Source organism: Sminthopsis crassicaudata, chromosome 4, assembly GCF_048593235.1.
Source record: "Sminthopsis crassicaudata isolate SCR6 chromosome 4, ASM4859323v1, whole genome shotgun sequence".
NCBI classification, from domain to species: domain Eukaryota; kingdom Metazoa; phylum Chordata; class Mammalia; order Dasyuromorphia; family Dasyuridae; genus Sminthopsis; species Sminthopsis crassicaudata.
Genome location: NC_133620.1, coordinates 27836802 through 27857040, shown reverse-complemented (window position 1 = coordinate 27857040; position 20239 = coordinate 27836802). Strand labels below are relative to the sequence as shown.

At 52.8% G+C, this 20239-nt stretch overlaps 1 protein-coding gene across 6 annotated transcripts in view; it reads right to left on the bottom strand.

Moving 5' to 3' along the window:
• Positions 1-20239, bottom strand: part of MKNK1 (MAPK interacting serine/threonine kinase 1) — a 41844-nt gene that overhangs the window by 6501 nt on the left and 15104 nt on the right. For all 6 annotated transcript variants that reach the window (XM_074266035.1, XM_074266039.1, XM_074266036.1 and 3 more), the window contains 6 exons: positions 19015-19112; positions 16326-16405; positions 13718-13791; positions 11953-12057; positions 8388-8443; positions 2968-3063 (listed from right to left, as the gene is read on the bottom strand). In XM_074266035.1, coding sequence (XP_074122136.1) covers positions 2968-3063; positions 8388-8443; positions 11953-12057; positions 13718-13791; positions 16326-16405; positions 19015-19112 — 509 coding nt within the window. The remainder of the gene's footprint in view (positions 1-2967; positions 3064-8387; positions 8444-11952; positions 12058-13717; positions 13792-16325; positions 16406-19014; positions 19113-20239) is intronic.

Sequence of the window (20239 nt, the reverse complement as noted above, 5' to 3'; positions counted from 1 at the left end):
ACATAGAGAAGAGCTAATCCAATTCCAATTGATTAATGATGGACAGAATCAGCTACATCCAGAAAAGGAACACTGGGAAATGAGTGTAAACTGTTATTTCTACCTTCTGAATCCAATTCTTCCTGTGCAACAAAAAATTTGGTTCTACACACATATATTGTATCTAGAATATACTATAATATATTTAACATGTATAAGACTGCTTGCCATCTGGGGGAGGGGGTTGGGGGAGGAAGGGAAAAAAATCTGAACAGAAGTAAGTGCAAGGGATAATGTTGTAAAAAATTACCTATGCATATGTACTGTCAAAAAAAAAAAGTTATAATTATAAAATAAAATAAAAAATTAAAAAAAACAAAACAAAACAAAACAAAACATCTGTATTGACATGATTATGGACCACCTCTGGAAGGAAGAAGGGAAAGGAGGAAGGGAGAGAGAGAGGAAGGGAGGAGGGAAGGGAGGAAAGGAAAGGAGGGAAAAAGGAAGGGAAGAAGGAGGAAAGGCACAAGGGAAAAAATCGAAGGAAGGAAAAGCAGCAGGAAAGAGAAGGAGACAAGGAAAGCAAAGAAAGAATTGGAGGTTTACTCAGTGCTCTTGGCTGGACCAGACTAACATAATGAAAATAGAAGCTAGGTTTATTTCCACATTTCATGCTACACCAATCAAATTACCTAGGAGACACTATGGAGAGCTAGACAAAATAACAGAATGTTATCTGGAAGACAAAAGATCTCGAATCTCAAGGGAAATCATGAAACAAACTGGAAATGAAGAGGAGGAGGGCACGGACAGACTTCAAGCTCTACTATGTGATCCTGGTGAAAAAACCCAGAGAAATGGCTTGGGGGTCTTCTGCGAGGATGAAAAATCAGAAATCTGATAACCTGAAAATGCAGGTGATCTGAGATCACAAGCTACAGGAAGACCTCCCCATCTTCCCGAGGTCAGTCAGCCAACAAGCATTTATTAAGCACTGTCTGGGAGAGTTGTGGATTCAGAAAAAGGGCAAAACAGACACCAGCCAGTGGAAATCCATAAACACCCCTAAGGAGCTGCTCCTGGGAGGGGCCTTGAGATCCCACCAAAGTTCTTTTGGTTTACTAACTAAAGAGAGGTTCTATTCAGATGTTAAGCAGTTGCCAAGGAGGGTTATTTATTTTTTAATGATATTATCAATGTCCCAAGTATTTGGTTATTCTGTCTCTCAGGATCTGAAGCTAGAAGGAAGCTGAGACCCCCTCCCCCAGTGCAGCTCCCCTCTGCCCCCACTCCAGACACCCTTGATTTCACAATTGATCCTCGGAAGCTGCCGACAGGCAACTCCCCCAATGAGCAGCTTCCGTGATGAGAGATGGGAGGACCCAAAGGGAGCCTTGGTTTTGGCAATCAGAGCTCCTGGCTGGAAGAAGGTAACCCAAGGCGACCCAGGGCAGCCATGCTTTCTTACAGGGACACATGATGGGTGCCTTGCATCGTTAAATATGTGGAGGAAAAGGCTGTTAGGGAGCTGAAAATCTCTGAGAAGAACCTCAACAAGAAAGGTGTCTTGAGTGGATCTGAGAGGAATCTTAGAGGAATCCCAGCAACCCCAGCCAGGAGGCAGACAACAGTGTTCTGGGCCAGCCTCCAGCTCCAGCCTTGAGGTCCTCCAAGAGGAGGGGCTCCCTGATGGTCTGCACTGGGAGCCACCCACCCAAACTGGCAGCCTCACGGTCACCCCCCAAACCGAGCCCATCCTCCCCACAGACCTTGCTGTCTCCCAAACTGCCCCATTTCCAGCCTTCTTCCAGGTTTCTAGCCTCTTCCCTGTTCCTCATCTCCTATCCCCAGCTACCACAGTACACAGAACATAGGGGCCTGGAGTCAGGAAGCCCCAAGTTCAAATCCTGCCTCAGACACTGAGGAGCTGTGTGTCCTGGCAACTCACTTCACCTTGTCTTGGTTTCCCCACCATCTCCCAGGGTTGTTGTAAGGATCAAATAAAACATTTGTGGCACATAGTAGGTGCTTATTAAATGCTTATTTTCTTTACTTTTCCCTTTCCTTCCCCCCTTCTGCATGGGCCCCCTCTAGTTCAGGGTTTCTTCATTTCTCACATGGCCCCCCATCACTCAGCACCTCCTTCTCACACAGCCACCTCTAGTTCAGGACCTCCTCACCTCTCGCCTGGACTTCTTGGTTCTATGGTTCACCTGCCTCCCCTCCATCCTCCCTTCAGTTGCAGTGACTGTGGGATCCCTAGCCCCACTCTCACCCCTAGCAGCCCTTTCACACCCAGAGTAAAACAAAGGACTCTGGCCCTTCAAGCCCTGCCTCTCTCCACCTGCAGCCACTGTATCCGTGACTCTCCTTTCTGGAGATGGTCCTAAGGGACCTCAGGTCACTGACTGAGCCCCCTCCCTCCTGCCTCCCTCCTGCAGAAGGACCATCTTCCCCACAAAGGCCCCAGTCCCATCCCCCGCAGCGAGTGCCTTCCCTTCCCTTCTTCATGTTGCCCCCTACCCTCATGGGAAGCTCCTACTTGTCCCCAGCCCCTAGCATGGGGCCTGGACCACATGGTGCTTGTGGGCTGAGTGCTGTGGGCTTAGCCAGCCCCCTTTGGGATTGAGGGTGGTGTGGGGCCGGAGACGGTCCCAGATGAGGGAGGCAGTGCCCAGAGGCCAGGGGCTGGCTGTCTTTTTGCTGGTAGCTGCACCCCCAGCCCTTAGTAGAGAATCCGGCACACAGAAGTGGCTTAATAAATGCTCGTGGCCTGAGAGCCTAGCACGCCGGCTTCATGAGCACAGGACGCTGGTGGGTGAGACCTGAACCTAGAAGGCCCTAAGCGGCCCATCCAGGCCTCGGGCTCCTCGGTGCTTTCCTCTGCCTTGTCAGCACCTTGTCCGGATGTGCTCCCCAAAGATGGCTGCAGTGGGGGGAGGGAAAGGGGAGGACAATCCCGGGCCCGGCCCCCAGGACACTTACCGGCGTGGTCAGCTCCGGAGTGGTGATGGGGGTACACGAGTTGTTCAGCTTCACGCCGCTGCCCAGGTCAAAGTCACAGATCTTCACTGGGGACACCTGGAGTGGACGAGAGAGCAAGGTCACCGCCGGTGGAGTCCTCTCCAGGGCCCGGCCCTGGTCACTGCAAACTCTGGCCCAACTAGAGCCAGAGAAGCTTCTCCACAGAAGCCAAGAGAAGCTTTCACTGCTCCCCGAATCACAGTCGGGGACCTGCCCTGCCCCACCTCACGCCAGAAGAGCCCAAAGACGTCCTAACCAGGCTCTAGCAGCTCAGTGCCCCAGGCCGGCTTCCCTCCGTGGGGAGAGCTCTGGGGGGCCACAGGACCATGGGTCAGTGCTGAGAGGGGGAGGACGTCACAGGCAGAAGAGCCTGTGACCAATGCCGTCCAAGGCAGGTTTCCTCCCTGCCCCAATCTGCGCCTCTTCACCTTCCCACAGGACACACATCGCTTCCAGTTATGAAGCCCTTGCCCTCCTCATCCTGACCCCGGGCCCTCCCATCGCTTCCAGGGCCAGATACAGAGGTCCCCTTCTCTCCCTCCAGGTTCCCTGGCCCCACTTCTGATCTGTCCACAAACCCAATCAGGTTTGCTCAGTCCATGGCAGCTTCCCCCACCCATTCCCCCCTTGCCTCTGGTCCCTCTACCATCTGCCTTGGCCCCCCCCCCCACCTCAGTCTCTGGTCCCTGCACCATCTATCTCTGGTCCCCCCCATCCTTGCCTCTGGTCCCCCCATCTCTCACTGCCAAACTCCTGGGAGCAGCGGCCTGGCCATGACTCCCCCAGCTGCACCTTCACCCCGACCATTTGAGGGGACACTCCCCCGCCACCTCCTCGGCAGACCCTTCTCCCCACAGCTCAGGGGTTCTCTGCAGGCGGGGCCCTCACACCCACGGAGTCCTTTCTACAAGGCCCTGGGCCGGCTCTCCAGCCCCCGCCGGACTCCTCCAAGAAGGGGGAGGCCGTTGTAAGGGTGGGGAGGGGGCATGGGACGGCCGCTCTGGCTCCTCGCCCAAGGAGGCAAAGGAGATGGCGGAGTCCTCCCTCAGCTCTAGTGGAACGGAATCCACAACCGGCCCCGGCCCTGGAAAGGGTGACCTCATTTCAAGGGGACAAGAGAACCGGATTCAAAAGAGAGGTTTATGTGGGAAACCCAGGAAGGGGAGAGAGGGCAACGCCTGGCGGAGAAGGGCAGCAGACGCGGTGGCAGCAAAGTCAGAAGCAGCGCTGTTGTGGGGGCCGATGGCTGGCTCTGCCCAAGGCGGGACGCGGCCATTGCTGCGCTGTAGGAGAAAGCAAGGAGGGCGGGCTCCCACAGCCAGAGGGAAACCCGATGCTGGTGACAAAAGGGTCGTGATTCTGAGGGAAAGCAGGCAGGAAGCCATCTAAAGAGAGGGTGTGGATGGGCACTGACCCTTGGCCACTGACCCCTGGGGGAGAGCATTCTGGAGGGGCCATTTCTAGCCCGAGTGACCTCAGGCAATGGCTCCAGTCTGGCCGTGAGGGCCCTTCCATGAGACCAGGAGGGCTTCATGAACGCTTCCTCCCTCCAGCTGCCAATGACTCGAATGAAGGCGGCAGCAGCTCGAGATCAGCTCGACGTGGCTGCCGCAGGTTTCATACTGACTCGGAGATGTTTATTCCTCTCTCCTTGGCTCAGAAACCACCGGCTCTAAATGTGCCCCTTGTTCCCTTGGACTTGCCTTAATGGCTGCCTGGTTTGTTCTTTAGGGAAGGTTGGATGGGAGTCATTCCTGTCAAGATCCACCCACAAAACACAAAGCCCCAGGAAGAAGACAAGAGTTGAGGCAGGGAGAGGCAGGCGCCGTAGGAGGCCGGGGGCAACGGGCTGGGAGGGAGGCGGAGGCCGGAGGCCTGGGCTCTAAGCCGGCCTCCCCCACTCGGAGATCCTGGCCAAGGCACTCAACCTCCTTAAAAGGAGCGGGGCATCCTCAAAGGCCCACCTGGTGCGGGGGAGGACTCTGAAGACCGTAAGGTGCTAGCTAGGTGGGAATTAGGGGACTGTTATTGTTCCAACGGGGACAGACGAAGGATGCTGCTCAAAGGGCAGCTGGGCGCGAGCACGGGACCCCAGGGACCCCAGCCGGAGAGCAGGGATCTCCACTGCCGCCAATCCCCTCTTTTTACAGAGAAGTGGAAGGGAGTGGGGGTGGGGAAATGCCTTTTTTTTTTTTTTTTTTTAAGATTTTAGGCTTAGGAGAGACATACATGAACTGCTGCTGAGTGAGATGGCAGAACCAGGAGATCATTATCTACTTCAGCAACAATACTATGTGATGATCAATTTTGATGGACGTGGCCCTCTCCAACACTGAGATGAACCAAATCAGTTCCATTTGTTCAATAATGAAGAGAACCAGCTACACCCAGCGAAAGAATTCTGGGAAATGAGTGTGGACCACAGCATAGCATTTCCACTCCTGTTTTTATCCACCTGCATTTTTGATTTCTTTCTCAGGTTATTTTTACCTTGTGTCTAAATCCTATTTTTCTTGTGCAGCAAAATAACTGTATGGACATGTAAACATATATCGTATTTAACATATACTTTAACATATTTAACATGTATGAGACTGCCTGCCATCTAGGGAAGGGGGTGGGGGAAGGAGGGGAAAAGCTGAAAAAGAGGGTTTTGCAAGGGTCAATGCTGAAAAATTATCATGCATATATCTTGTAAATAAAAAGCTATAATAAAAAGAAAAAAGAAAAAAAAAGATTTAGGCCTAAATTACAATAGATTTGCGATGGAAAATGCTATCCACATCCAGAGAAAACTATGGAGACTGACTATGGATTAAAGCATATGATTTTCATTTTTTGGTTTTTTTGTTTCTCTTGGTTTTTTCCCCTTTTGGTTTGATTTTTCTTGTACAACATGACAAAAAATGGAAATATGTTTAAAAGAACTGCACATATTTAACCCATATCAGATTAATTACTGAATTGGAGAGGTGGGAAGGGAGAGGAAAGGGAGACAGGGAGAAAAAATTTAGAGCACAAAGTCTTACAGAAACAAATATTGAAAATTATTTTTGTAGAAATTTGGAAAATAAAATACTAAAGATTCAATTGATAATGATTAATTATAATTTTAAAAAATAGTTAATTTTAATTAATAAGTTAATTGAAAATAGGGACTCTGTTTATGTTAGAGGCAGTTGGGGTTAATTGACCTGCCCAGGGTCATTCGGCCTAATAAGTGTGCGAGGTCACACTGGTACTCTGAGCAGAAAGGTCAAAACAAAGGTGTCTCCCAGGGAATACCACACCCAAGACAAGTCAAGCTAAAGAGAAAGCACCTGGCTGCCATGAGGCATTCATGTTACAAGATCCAGATAACTACATAGCCAATGACCTCAGAAAGTTGTACTCAGAAAGCCAAGTGATCAAAGGAGGGATAATTGTAAAAGAACAGCCAACAATTCAACTCTTAACAACCACTGGCAAGAATATTCCAAATCACGAATAACAAAAGAAATGCAAATCACAACCATTCTGGAGTCTCACCACCCGCCTCCAACAAAATGGCAAAGATGACAGAAGATGGGGAGAAAAGGCACACAGGTACATTGTTGGTGGAGCTGTGGATCAAAGCCACCATTTTGGGAAGCAATTTGGAATTACACAAGTGACTAAAATGTCCAGAGATTTTGTCACATCCCAAGAGGGTCACTGATAAGAAGAAAGTCCCCCCAGAATGTGCTAGCAAAGAACTGGAAGTGGAGATGATGCTCATTTATTAGGGAACTGCTAAATAAAGTATGGAACAGGAATGGAATGAAATTTACTCTTACTGAGCTGTAAACAAAGGGGGTGATTCTGGAGAAGGCTGGAAAACTGATAATTTGGTGCAAAGAGAAGGAATACATGAAGTAGTACCAGGAAAACTATATTCAATGACCTAGCAAAATCCTGGCTGCAAGGAAAAAACAGAAAAGAATCCCCTCCCCCATCCTTTGTGGAGGCAGAATCCCCTGGAGAGGAGCAGCACTGCTCTTATGGCAGACTTTTGGGACTGCACTGATGGGTTTTTCTTTTTTTTTTTTTCCTTCCCTTTTTCCTTTAAAAAATATTTGTTATGATCTCTGGGAGGGGGGAAGAAGGATATTGGGAGAAATTCCAGTGATGTAAAAAACGAGCTATCAATAAATGATTACTTTTTCAAAAACCAAAAACCCAAACCAAAGTGGAGGAAAAAAAAACTGGTTTCACAAATACTAGGGCACAGCTAGATATCAGTGTGTCTTCATTAGGGGATGAATCAATGGCACGGCGTGGGAGTCCATCCAGGCCTAACTGCAGAGAGACAAGCCCCTGTCACTTGACCATGTGACGTCCAGTGACGAGGTGGAGGATCCCTAGGGTGAACCAGGAGACCATCCCCCATGAGCACCGGCTCAAAGAACCAGGGATGTTAATCTGGAGAGAAGAGTTAAGGGTCTGTGGAATTGCTCTTTAAATATCCCAGGCAAGAAGTCACGTGGGAGAGGGAATAGGCAGGGTCTGTGTGGCCACCAAGGGCAAAATCAGGGGTCACCTGTGACATTATGAGGACACAGATTTCAGCTCCAGACAAGGGAGGCAAAAAGCAGGTGGGGTCCCAGAAGGCCTGAGCCAGAACGAGGGCTCTGCCGCTTTCCTCTCCTCTGAGCCTCAGTTTTTCCACCTGTGAAAAGAGGGGCTTGGGTCCACCGTCTCCACGTTCACTTCTAGCTAGGGCCCTCTGCTACTGTGAGCTAATATTGGGGCCAGGATCTGGACCTTTCTTCTCCTAGTTAATCACTGGCTAGAGAGGTGGGGGATCCCCCAGGCCAGAAGCTGAATAACCGCTAGATGACAAGCTTCATCCCCCGAGAGAAGCTGGCCAGAGCTGGAGATCTAACTCAGTTCTGCGACGCTAGGATTCTGATTTTCAGCTTTTAAATTACAGCACGAAATGAAAGCAATCCTCTGGAGCTAGGACTTAAATAGAAAGATGATGCACTGATTTGTTATTCTTTACTGCTGTAATCAGACAAGTCTGGGAAGGAGATGATTCACTAATATCACCCCATATCACAGATGATGGTAAGTACCTTCCCAACAAGACGGGTCTCGCATAGGCCTGTTCCTACCAAACCTACCAGGCCGGTATCCCTGCACACACAAGGAAATGCTTCTGACCAGGTTTTCTTTCTGGAAGAAGTCTGGGAAGGTTTTCGAGCCGGCCACCTCGGAAAGCATTTATTTTGTGCAGATCAGACATGTTTTTAAAACTCAGCCAGCTTGCCTCCGCACTACTGAGAGTAAGCAAGGAGGCAGGAGGCGGCACGGGGCCAGCAGCAGGCTCCCCCCTCCCCGGCACGGAGGCCCCTGAGTACCTCTGAGGGGGATTCACACAGGATGTTCTCCGGCTTCAGATCTCGGTGAGCGATGCCTGAAATGAAGGGAGGGGAAGAAATGGTTAAGATGCAAACAATTATTAGACATTCCACACGCAATTAATTTTTTTCAAATGCTGCTGCTCGCAGATTAATTCCCAATTATGGTACATTAAAAAATTAACGAGCTGCAGGAGACAGAAGTAAGCGGGGCCACAGGGAGGGCCTGCCGACTCGGGAGCCCGCAGAAGCCAGGCCTCCACAGCCAACCGACTTCCAGCCATCCGCCTTTCCGCGCCGCCGTGAGGGAGGACAAAGCGAGGGCAGTCGCAGCCGGCAGCCCCGAGTGCTCCGAACGGCGCGGCCGTGGTAATTAGGTCCTCATTTAGAAGCTCTCGGGGGATCAGCGCGGCCTCCCCTCATTTCTTCTTGTATGGCCACAGCCAAAGCTTTGCGCCACGCAGGATGCCCTGAATTTCCAGTGGACCAAGTGTTAACAAGTCTCCTAGGGCTCGCCTAATTCCCCTCCCCTCTTGTGGCCGCAGAACCAGCTGGCTGCTTGGGGGAGGATTTGTCTGAGGGGGGACAGAAAGAAAGGCCTCTGGCGTCCCCAGGGACAGAACCAAGACCCTTCTTTCCCACAGGAGCCTCCTGCCCTGGGACAGTATTAACCATAGGATGGCTATGAGGCTGCCAAAGGCACCCAGGGGAGCTGGGGGGCTTGACCCCGACGTGGCTTCCTTCAGGAACACTCCACCTCAGGGTGGGGGAGCTCTCGGCCTCTCTGCAGGAGCCAAATACAATCCTGGACATGGGTGGGCAGGGGTCTCTGTGGCCACCTGCTCTAAAGCAGAGTCGCAGGCCGGCTTGCTGTCACTGTCATGGAAGCCAACTGGAAACACGACTTCCTTTTAGAGAACTTTCTCCACCTTGGCCCTGGAACCGCCACTTTTCAGCACCCTTCCCTTCCCAGAAGCGGTCCCTGCACACCTGCGAGTGCCCCTTGCCAGTGGGAAGCGTCCCAGAGCTGGCTCACTTCATCCAAGCCACCTAATTGAATGAAAACCCAGAGCAACCAAGTTCCAATTTGCCCAAATGGAGCCAGGCAACCAGTGGCAGCTCTAAAAGGGAAAGTACTTTCCCATTACGGCTAATGTTTCCGAAGGCGGCAGGGGGTAGCCTCGCCTCCACCTTCCCGGGACCAGGCCAGGGACCCCGGGCCGGAAGCGTCAAGAACCACTGGGCAGCAGCCCGCCTTCCGCCGATTTCCCAGAGGCTCTGCTGCAGCGTGGCCGGTGCTTTAAAAGTACAGACCTTGTTTCCAGGCTGACCATGGAGGCCCCATCCATCTTTGCAGAGTAAAGTTATTTATCAAGCTCCAAGGCTCAGTCGGCAATCGTTTTTCAGCCACTTCATGGATCACGTGGTGGCGCAGGCCGACGGCGAGGGAACGAGAGTTCCTGAGACGCTCACAGCTGCCCCCTCGGTCCCAGCACACACCTGGAAGCTGGTCAGAGCCGGCCCCCCCACCAGGCACCTGAGGAGGCGTGACCCACTTTGGATGGACAGCAGCAGGTAGGGAGACGTTGTAAATCTCTGTCAGGCAGGTGCTACCCGCACACATCCCAGCCCTCAGATGTGGAGCCGTGGCCATTCATCACAGCTGCCGCTCTTCAGACACCCCGCTCGTTGGAATTCTTCTCCCGGGTGCCGATCCTGCCCCCAGTCACCCCAGCGTCCGGCTCGTGAGTCACTGAGGGAGGACGTGGACAAGGAGGGAAAAGAGAGGCTGGAAGCAGGCGGGCAGGTGTGCATGGCTGGGACCGCAGGGGAGCCCACTGAGACCCAGAGCACGCTCTCCAGTGTTTGTACCTCCCTCGGACACTGCACAATGGGCATTCTTGTATTTATCCTTAGTATAGGTCTGTTTCCCCCCATAATTCCGAGGAGCTCGGTAGCTAGGTACACAGAACGCTGGGTCTGGGTCAGGAAGACTCGAGTTCAAATCCCATCCGAGACACCTCCTAGCTGTGTGACCTTGGACAGAAGTCTCTCGACTTGTTTACCTCAGTTTCCTCAACTGAAAAATAAGGATAATAAAAACCTCATGGAATTGTGTAAAGATAGAATGAGATAATCTTTGTGAAGTTTTTAGGATGTAAACAGCAGGAACTTAATAAATGCTCCTTTGACTGCAAAGCTCCATGAAGGCAGAATCATGAGGGACTTTGTAATGACTCCACCTAGCCCGGGGCCTGGCAAAGGAGGCTACCTCCCTGAGGGCCCAGCGTTGGGAACCGAACCCTTGCATTCTCCCTGCTAATGTAGTCAGTAGAGCCTTTTGCCTTGATTGAACCCAGGAGAGGAGGAAAATGTTTGATGTTCTGGGAAAATAGTGACACAGTCCCTGGAGCCTCCGGCTGGTCCCTCCCAGTTAGTGTCAGGAATGGAAGCGGATTTCATGGTCTTGTTAAAGGTTCTTTCCTGCTGCTGTGGCAGCCCGGGCTCAGCCGTCCTTCGGGCCAGTGCTTGTGCGTACACACGCCCCTTCCCCAGCATTCACACTCTCACACACACACTCACATATACACACATGCCCCCCCCAATCACACACACGCTCACACTCACACACACACAATTACACACACTCACACCCCTAGGTTGTGTGCACTGGAAGCTCCCATGCCCACAGCAGGAGGCCTGTGTTCTCCATCTCTTCATTCCAGCTAGAGGAGGGCTGCTGTGGAGGTGATGAGCAGGAGGAACTCTGGGATGAGGCCTTCCGGGGGGATGTCAAGGGTGCCTCTCATGGAGGTCCGAGCCCTGCCCCCCTCGGCTGCCAAGTCAATCTTTGAGATCAGCTGCTGACCCACATCTGCCTCCTCAGAGCAGCCAAGGGCAAGAACCTTTGAGGACCCGAAAGCTGACAATGGGATGGAAACCATTTTTAAAAACAAAACCTGGCTGAATGAAGACTACCCGCACATACACGAGAAGCCCAGGATGTGTCTGTAAGCACGATGCCAGAAATGACCGGGCTCCACTAACGCTCGCCATTTTGAAGCTGGCGCGCCCTTCCCACAAACGACTGCTTCGGATGCCCGGGCTCTCTGGACAGACACTTGTGCGGGTCCGAGCCCGTTTCCCAGGGGTCCCGGCGGGGCTGCTGCAGAGATCATCTGGCTGCCAGGGGTGGGCCCACAAGAGACTGAGAAAGTCACGGCCCAGGGCTCCAGATGCGCCAGTTCTCCTGGTTAGAGCATTTTGTATGAATGAACGGGACATAGCTGCCCCAACTACTGAGAGGGGCAGGGACCCCGACCGACGGCTTTGCGAAGGGGTACGGGTCACTCGCTGGGTCAGGAGTGGGAGGGAGCTGGCTCTGACCACAGCCATAACTGCCCTCTGACGACTCTCCCAGTCAGAGGTGCGCTTAAACAGAAAGAGAGAAGGGCCCCCCCTTAGCTCCAGAACATCCTCCAACCCCCCCAAACACTTGCCAAGCAGTCAAGCCGGGCCTCTGAAGAGCCCCGGCTACGAGTGCCCAAGGGCCTGACTCACTCACCCTTCGTATGCAAGAAGTCCAGGGCGGAGGAGACATCGCGGACCACTCGGCTGGCTTCCCGCTCGTTGAAATGCTTTCGTTTTTGGATGTGAGTCAAAATCGAACCTTTGGCGAAAGAGACAAGGGGATCTGTCAGACACCGGCTGGCCAAACAATTCGGTGATTAAACGTCACAATCTGCTGGGATCTGGTCGGGCGCCGGGACAACGATGATACTGGATGCCAAGTGGTCCCCAACCACGGTTCAGTTTTGGCTCAAGAAGAATGAGCAGGAACCCCTTAATGCGAGGAACTCTGGCGCTATTATTCCTCCCATCTTACAGACAGGAAAGCTGGGGCAGACAGAATCAAGCGACATGCCCAGTGCTACAGCTCGTAAGCGATGCTAAGTCCTGAATGCCATGTACTGGGCCACCGAGCTGCCAGGGTGGGCCCTACCTGCAATCCAGGAGCCCCCCGGGGTGAGAGGGGCCCAGTCCCAAGCACAGAGGGCCTCCCTTTGGAAGTACCTGACTAGAGAAGAAACAGCCATGGTTTGTAAGACCTTTCACCTCCCCTGAGGATTCCCCCACTTTGAGGGAAAGCTACAAGGATCTGGGAGGGAAGACGAGATGGGAAAAACCCACGTTTGCGGCCCCTCTCCCCCTGCACTGTTGGTGCGTTGTGCTGAGTCACGTCTCTGACTAGGGCCCCCCCCCACCGGGCACACAGCCCAGGTTCCTGGGCTGAGTGTGGGGCTGGGGAGCCCTCTGTGCGGAAGGGATCCAGCCTGGAGTTCCTGCAGTCTCTCACTGACACTGACTGGTTCCCTCTCAGCACCATTCAAGCCTCTCCCATGACGGGGGACTGAGCCAACATCTTTATCCCTCCCACGTCGGCCTTGGCCCTGACCCTGACCCTGGCAGACCTGCCACAGAGGCCCTAGGAGGGCAGCGGCCCCTGGGAGGGCAGCGAGCATCTGCGTGGGGAGCCACAGGCCAGATGGCAAGTCCCAGGTCCTGAGTGACAGTAGCCAACGGCTCCCCCCTCAGCACCTCAGTTTCCTCCCTGACATCCCCAAGGACTCCTGTGGTTCGGGAAGTGTCAATGCCCCTTCCAGTTTACAGACTGGTGGCCAGTTGGCTCAGCTACTGCGGCCCAAGGCCGAGAGGTCAGCTCGATGCCCACGAGTGTCACACAAAGAACAGCTCGCCCGGGGCGGGCCGCAGCCCTCCTCACCTCTGCTAATTCTCACTCAGGGGCATCCCGAGGGGCTCAGAGTAAGGAGGGGAGAGCGAGAGCAAGAGCATCTGGCTTCCGGAGAGCTGCTCCCGCTGGCAGCGGGGCCAGGCCAGATGGCGGGCCAAAGGGCCGCTTCCTCCTGGCAGCTGGCACGCTGCTGGTCCCACTCAACCTTGGCTGCCAGCCCCAAGCACCGAGGCTCTTCCCTCCTCCAGCGAGTATTTCTGGCATCGCCACTGCGTTAAAAACTCCCACCCCATAATTAATTTTGTTAAGTGGTGGATCTGTCAAAGTAGGGGATTGGGAAATTGATGACTAAATTTATCTATATGCGATTCCTATTATAATGAAAAGGCGCTTATAGAATGCCAAACGGCTGCCTTGTTAGCTGCACAAATGTTAATTGTCCTCCTTCCCCCGCCTCCCTTCTCCCAAATCAAGGGCAGTTCTAAAGTCCTTCGTCCTTTTCATTCCAGAACCCGTCCAGGGGCCTTTGGGAGCTGTGACGGATCATCGCTGCCCGCGGCAGCGGGGGCACAAGTACCTCCTTGCAGTTTCTCAAAGACCAGGTAAAATCTCGCATCGTCTTCAAAAAATTCAATCAGTTCCAAAATGTTCCTGAAAGGGAAGAGAAAAAAGAAAGACTTGATGGGGAAAATGGCAGCGACCCTCCTTTATGGCCGCAAGACACCCCGCTGAGGGTCAAAACTCAAGCTGGAAGGGGCAAACTGGCTGGATCGGCGCTTTGGAAGGGCCGGGGTGCGCGCCGGCTCCGGGTCACCTTATCTTTCCATAATGTTGTGTCCCCCGCGCTTTTCCGCCAAGCCCGTGCTGTCAAACCCCAGCCCTAAAATCCGCCAGGTAGGGTTATAAAAAAGTCCCGGTCACATCAGAGCCCAGAAAACCCAGAGCAGCCGACGGTAAGCAATTGCGGTTAATAACGTGGAATAGGAGGCGTGTGTCCTGGAGGCAAGTATAAAATAATTACTTGCCCTCCTCCTCTCCCATAAATCACGGGGCAGTATTTACATGGCCTGGAGAAAATGGAAACATCTGTCAAATAGACTGGGGGCCGAACGTGGGCGCCGCCAGCCCCCACTGCTAAGTGCTGCTTAATGAAAGAGCGGGGGCTCGCAGCCGTAGGTACTTGTAGCGCTCCCCGGTGAACACTCGCCGTCTGCCCAGCATTACACGCTCTGCCAACAAGGTCGTCTTGTAGCTCAGCGGGGAGACCGACCACCGGCCTGGATTCTGGGGCAGGGAGGGGCGGCACGGGGGCTTGCTTTCCCCCCGTTCTTCCCAGAGCGAAACAAGCTGCACCGAGCTTCTAAAGCTGAACGAAGAAGCTACGGGGAGCGGGACCTCCTAACGAGACTGAGGATGGCCTACTGTGTGCCAGGCTAAGCACCTGCTACCCGCTGGGCCCGGCCCTCAAGGAGCTCTGGGTCTATGGGGAGATGAGACACAGGAGGGTACAGAGGAGACTGACGCCGGAATGAAGGGAGACAACAAAATTGGGAGGCAGAGGGACAGGGAGAGCGTGTCGGGAGCCCCTGATCATGTGCATGGGGGCAAGGTGGAGGAAGGCTGGAGAGATGGGAGGGGGCCGAAAGCTAGTAGGGAGATACAGGAGACACACAGACACACACACAGACACACAGAGACACACACACAGACACACTCAGACACACACACAGACACACAGAGACACACACAGACACACACACGGACACACTCACACACAGAGACACACACACGGACACACACACACAGACACACACACAGAGACACACACACACGGACACACTCAGACACACACACAGACACAGAGACACACACACGGAAACACTCACACACAGAGACACACACAGACACAGTCAGACACACACACGGACACACACACAGAGACACACTCAGAGACACACACACAGACACATACACACGGACACACTCAGACACACAGAGACACACACACACACGGACACACTCAGACACACACACACACACACACACAGAGACACACACAGACACACACACGGACACACACACACAGAGACACACACACGGACACACTCAGACACACACACAGACACAGAGACACACACACGGAAACACTCACACACAGACACACACATAGACACACACAGACACACTCAGACACACACACAGACACACTCAGAGACACACACACAGACACACTCAGAGACACACACACAGACACATACACACGGACACACTCAGACACACAGAGACACACAGACACACGGACACACTCAGACACACACACAGACACACAGAGACACACACACACACGGACACACTCACACACAGAGACACACACACGGACACACACACACAGACACACACACACACGGACACACTCAGACACACACACAGACACAGAGACACACACACGGACACACTCACACACAGAGACACACACAGACACAGTCAGACACACACACGGACACACACGCACAGACACACACACACGGACACACTCACACACAGAGACACACACAGACACAGTCAGACACACACACTCACACACCCACACACCCGCTACAAGGCAGGACAGCATAATCAGTGCTAGTCAAGGTCTGAGAAGGAAAAAGCACAGAATACATTAGCGCTACTGAAGACCTTGATCACAGAACGGGTTGGGGACGTCAGTGCTCAGTAATCCTGGCGCTCTCATAAATCATGCCATTTCTCGAGGGCCCTCACAAACCACTTCTCCCCCCACACGGTTTGGGGGGGGCGGGCGTGTGAGCAGAGTACGAGCCCCCAGAGCTCAAGGCAGGAAATGACCAGTTCAGGGTCACCCCTCTGCAGAGAGGGTTTGCCGAGCAAATTAGTCACCGGGTTAACTCCTGGGACTGAGGAAGGAGGAGCGGGCATCTCAGCAGCACCAGCTGATCTGCAGACGAGATGGCCGTCACAAACCCTCCTCCATCTCTGGACTTCCAAAGCCTCATGACTGTGGGCAGGTCACTTCCCCAGGAATGACGCTCAAAGCGTCAGGGAGCTCCCGGAACGGAAGATCAACTGTCAAATGCTTGGGGAACTGTCCCTCCCACCGTCACCCCCCAACCGTGGCAGGGGGGAGCAGAGGGTCCCCTCAGAAGCAGCCAGGCTTCTCTCAGACTCACTTGTTGCCTTGACACTGATACAATGTCTCTACCTCCCGAAACACCCTGCTCCGACTGTGTCCGGCTTGTTTCTCGATGATCTGTGGAAAGAAGGGCATTGGTCAGGCCTGAGCCCGCAGGCCCTTGGGCTTGGGATCAAGGCGGCCGGGATGCTACAGGCAGATGGAGCCAAGTGTTTCCCGGCTGGAGTCTAGGCTGGCTGCAGCCAGAGGCAGAGGAGCTCCGAGAACCTAAAGGATTCCACCAACGGCAGCTGTGGTCTCCCCTCCACCCTCAATCCCTTTGCCTACCCGTTACATGCCGGGGACAAGGACACAAAGGAGAAGGCAAAAGTCTCCTGGCCCCAAGGGAGAGCCTGGGCAAGGCTTAGGAACTGGGGCTTAAAACTATTCTGAAGATGGCATTTCAATGTAACTTCAACCAAACTAGCTTCCTTCGTCGTCCTCATTATTTCATTTCATGCATTTAAAAACAGGAAGCTGTGAAGGGTCTCTGGGCCCCTCCAGAGCGTCCGCCCAGAGGCTCTTAGGCGATACTCAGGGAGGGAGAGCGCAATGGCAACAGGGACATGCTGCAGCAAAGCCTTCGAGGCAGGCGCGGGTCTGAGAGACAGGCGAGCGTCTCAGCAGCTCACATTTAAGGACTCCCAGCACACTCAGAATCCAGCAGACATGACGGGGGCCACAGCACAAAACCAGAAGAAAGCCCATGAGAGACTGCAAGCGCCAGGCTTAATCTCTGAGGAGAGGGGGGCCCTGAGTTTTCTTAAACCAGGGAATGCCATGATCAGATCTGGGCCAGCTGTGGGGGAACGGGTGAGGGAAGAAGAGACAGGGGCAGGAAGCCCAATCAGAAGCCAGGACAAGAGGCCAGAACAGTGGGAGCCCCGGCCTCCTTCCTCTCATGATGAGAACACCTTCTTCTCCCCTGCTCCTCCCTCTGCTGTCACCACCTCCTGGCCTCCTGGGTCACCGGTGCCTGTTTCTCACCTCTGCATGCTCTCCTACTAACCAGAAGATGGTCCTCTCCATCTCCTTTCTCTTACTTGGCTCCCATCTCTCCCTGTCTACTCCCCATAAATATATCTGTGTCTCCTCCTTTTTCAAAAAGCCTTCACTTGATCCATATAATCCTGCTAACTATCATCCTACATCTCTTTCCCCTTTGGTTAAACCACTTGAAAAAACATCAAGACTACTGTTTCTTTCCTTCCTTTCCTTCTTTCTTTTCTCTTATTCTTTCTTTCCTTTTCTCTTTCTTTCTCCTTTCCTTCCTTCCTTCCTTTTTTTTTAAACAATTAAAAGAACATAACATATATTTATTTTATCTGCCTTCCAGATCTGTCTCTCCCAACCCCAACCTTGTAAAAACCAAAAAACAAACAAAAAATCCTTCATGACAAACAGTCAAGCCAAACAAATTCTCCCATTAGCCATGTCCAGAGATAGACTTAACTCTGCATAGCTAGCCAATGAGCTCTTTGTTAGGAGATGAGTGCTAATCATCCAGCACTCATGGTCGTGGTGGTGTTCCTTAGAGTTCTCGAGTCCCTCAGAGCTTTCCTCATTCTCACAAAGCTGCTTTTGTTCCTGTATAAACTGCTCCCGGCTGCTCACTTCCCTCTGCGTCAGTTCACGGAGGTCTCCCCTGCTTTTCTGAACCCATCGCGGCCCTCATTTCTTAGAGCACAACCAGAGGCTAGGGCCTCTATTGGCCCATCCATTCCTTCCCCAGTAGACGAGAACCTTTGGGTCTCCAGTTCTTTGTGGGACGCCTCTCACCCACCTGTCAGCGCTCTGCGACCTGACTTGAGACTTTGTTGTTCACCTAAACCTTCCTCTGCAGGACTAATGATGAGTCCTCACCAGCCAAATCCAGTGCCCCGAAGACGCTGCTGACCGCTCTCCTGTCCCCAGACACTGTGTCCCCGGGACCTTCGTGACAGCCACCGCCCCCACCTCTCCTATGTCTGAGCTTCCTCCTCGGTGTCTGGTGGGGAACCTTCCCCCAGGCCATGCCGGCTCCCCATGTCAATGAGGGCTTCACACAGAAAGGTTTTGACAGATGAAATGGATTCCTCCTAAATAAGAGGAGCCAAGGGCAGGAGGAAAGAACAGGATACATCTGTCTTTTTCTTTTTTTTTCCTCTCTTCTTAAACCTGGGGGGGTTTCCTTTTCTTACTTAGGCCTAACCCCTGAATGGCCCAGGGGGTCCATCAGACAGGTGCTAGACTCAGTGTGAAGGGACCTAATAAGCTCAGCACTCCACCAACCTTGTCCCTCCAATAGGAGGAGTTACAGGAAGTCCATTCATTTTTCCTTTTTTTTTTCTTTTGCTATGGCAATTGGAGTTAAGTGACTTGCCCAGGGCCATAAGTATTAAGATTTGAACTCCTGACTTCAGGGCTGGTGCTCTATCCACTGTATTATCTGGCTGCCCCAAGTCCATTTGTTTTTCTTTTCTTTACTTTTTTTTCCCCTGAGGCCCAGGGTCACATAACTAGGAAGTATTAAGTGTCTGAGATTATATTTGAACTTGGGTCCTCCTGACTTCAGGGCCGGTGCTCTATCCACTGCACTATCTGGCTGCCCCAAGTCCATTCATTTTTCAAAGGATGCAGAGGCTGGTCCAATAATGGCTAGAAGCCTGTTTACAAACCCAAACCTGGGCCTGCCTGGGGACCCTTACCTTCACTGCATATTCTTTGCCGTTCTGCAAACTCACAGCACCTTGAACTTTGGCGTAGGCACCTTCTCCAAGCAGCTCGGAGGTCAGTCTATATAAATCTGGCAAGGACACAGAGCAAAGGCTGTCAGCTGATGGATGGACAAGAACACCCCCTTGGGCCGAGAGCCTTGACAGGAGGCGGCAGCAACACAAAGATGAAATCCTGCACCTTGCGAGCCCTTGGGGCCTGTTCTGCCTCAGTTTCCTCATCTGTAATATGAGGGGGCTGGTTTGCTGACCAGCAGCAGCTGGCCTTTAATGGGCAGAACATGCAGTCTGCAATGAAGTGGCTGAGATGCCAGGAGGGCTGGTGGTCTGTCAAACACACAGCCTAGCAGTGACAGAGGGATGGATGGGAAGGGCATCTGGGGGTGCTGCTGCAGCCCCTGAGTCAGACTGGGCCTGCCTACAGGGAGGCACGCTGAATCCCACAAGCAGGAGGAGCAGCCTGGACTGCCTTCCACAGGCCCAGCAGGCTTGCTGACTCCCGCGTCTGCCATGTCCTCTCTTCTCTAATTTGTACCTCCTGAGGCGTCCTTACTGGGAAGCGGAAACTTTCTTACCAAGCAATTAGATTTTTATCACTCTGACTCATGAAAAGCCCAGCTGTGCTTGCACAAAATGCCCTTTTCTAGCAGGAAGCCCTTGATCCCTTTCACTGAAGGAGCAAGACCTGTGGGCAGGGAAATGCTTCTCGAAAGCTTGGAGCGTGAGCAAAACTGGGCCCTGCGAGCATCCCGTGGCCCCGATCCAGCTCGCATCCTAAACTCGGGGCTAGAGATGATGTCATGTACATCTCCTAAAGGACTCAGTGGTCTGGAATTAGTCTTTGACAACAGCCAATCAGAGTGAAGGGGATGAGAGGTTATTCTTGTCTAAATAACAGAAGGCTCAGCTTGAAAAAAATCAATTCTGTACTCTGTGTACAAAGTGAGGAAGCAGGTCAGAAGTGCTAAGGAATTATGGTCATTAATGGAATGAAACAAATGGAGGCCCCTCTGTCCAATGAACCCTAACAAAACTGCTTCCCGAGAATCCCCAGCCCTCCGAGCAGGAAGTGACCTTGGGGGCTTCTAGTCCCACTAAAATATAGTACAAAACACCTCCAACAAGAGACTCGCCTTCAAGAAGAGGGACGGGGACCTCACTACCTGTGCCTCCAAAACTGATCTCTCTGTGACTACCG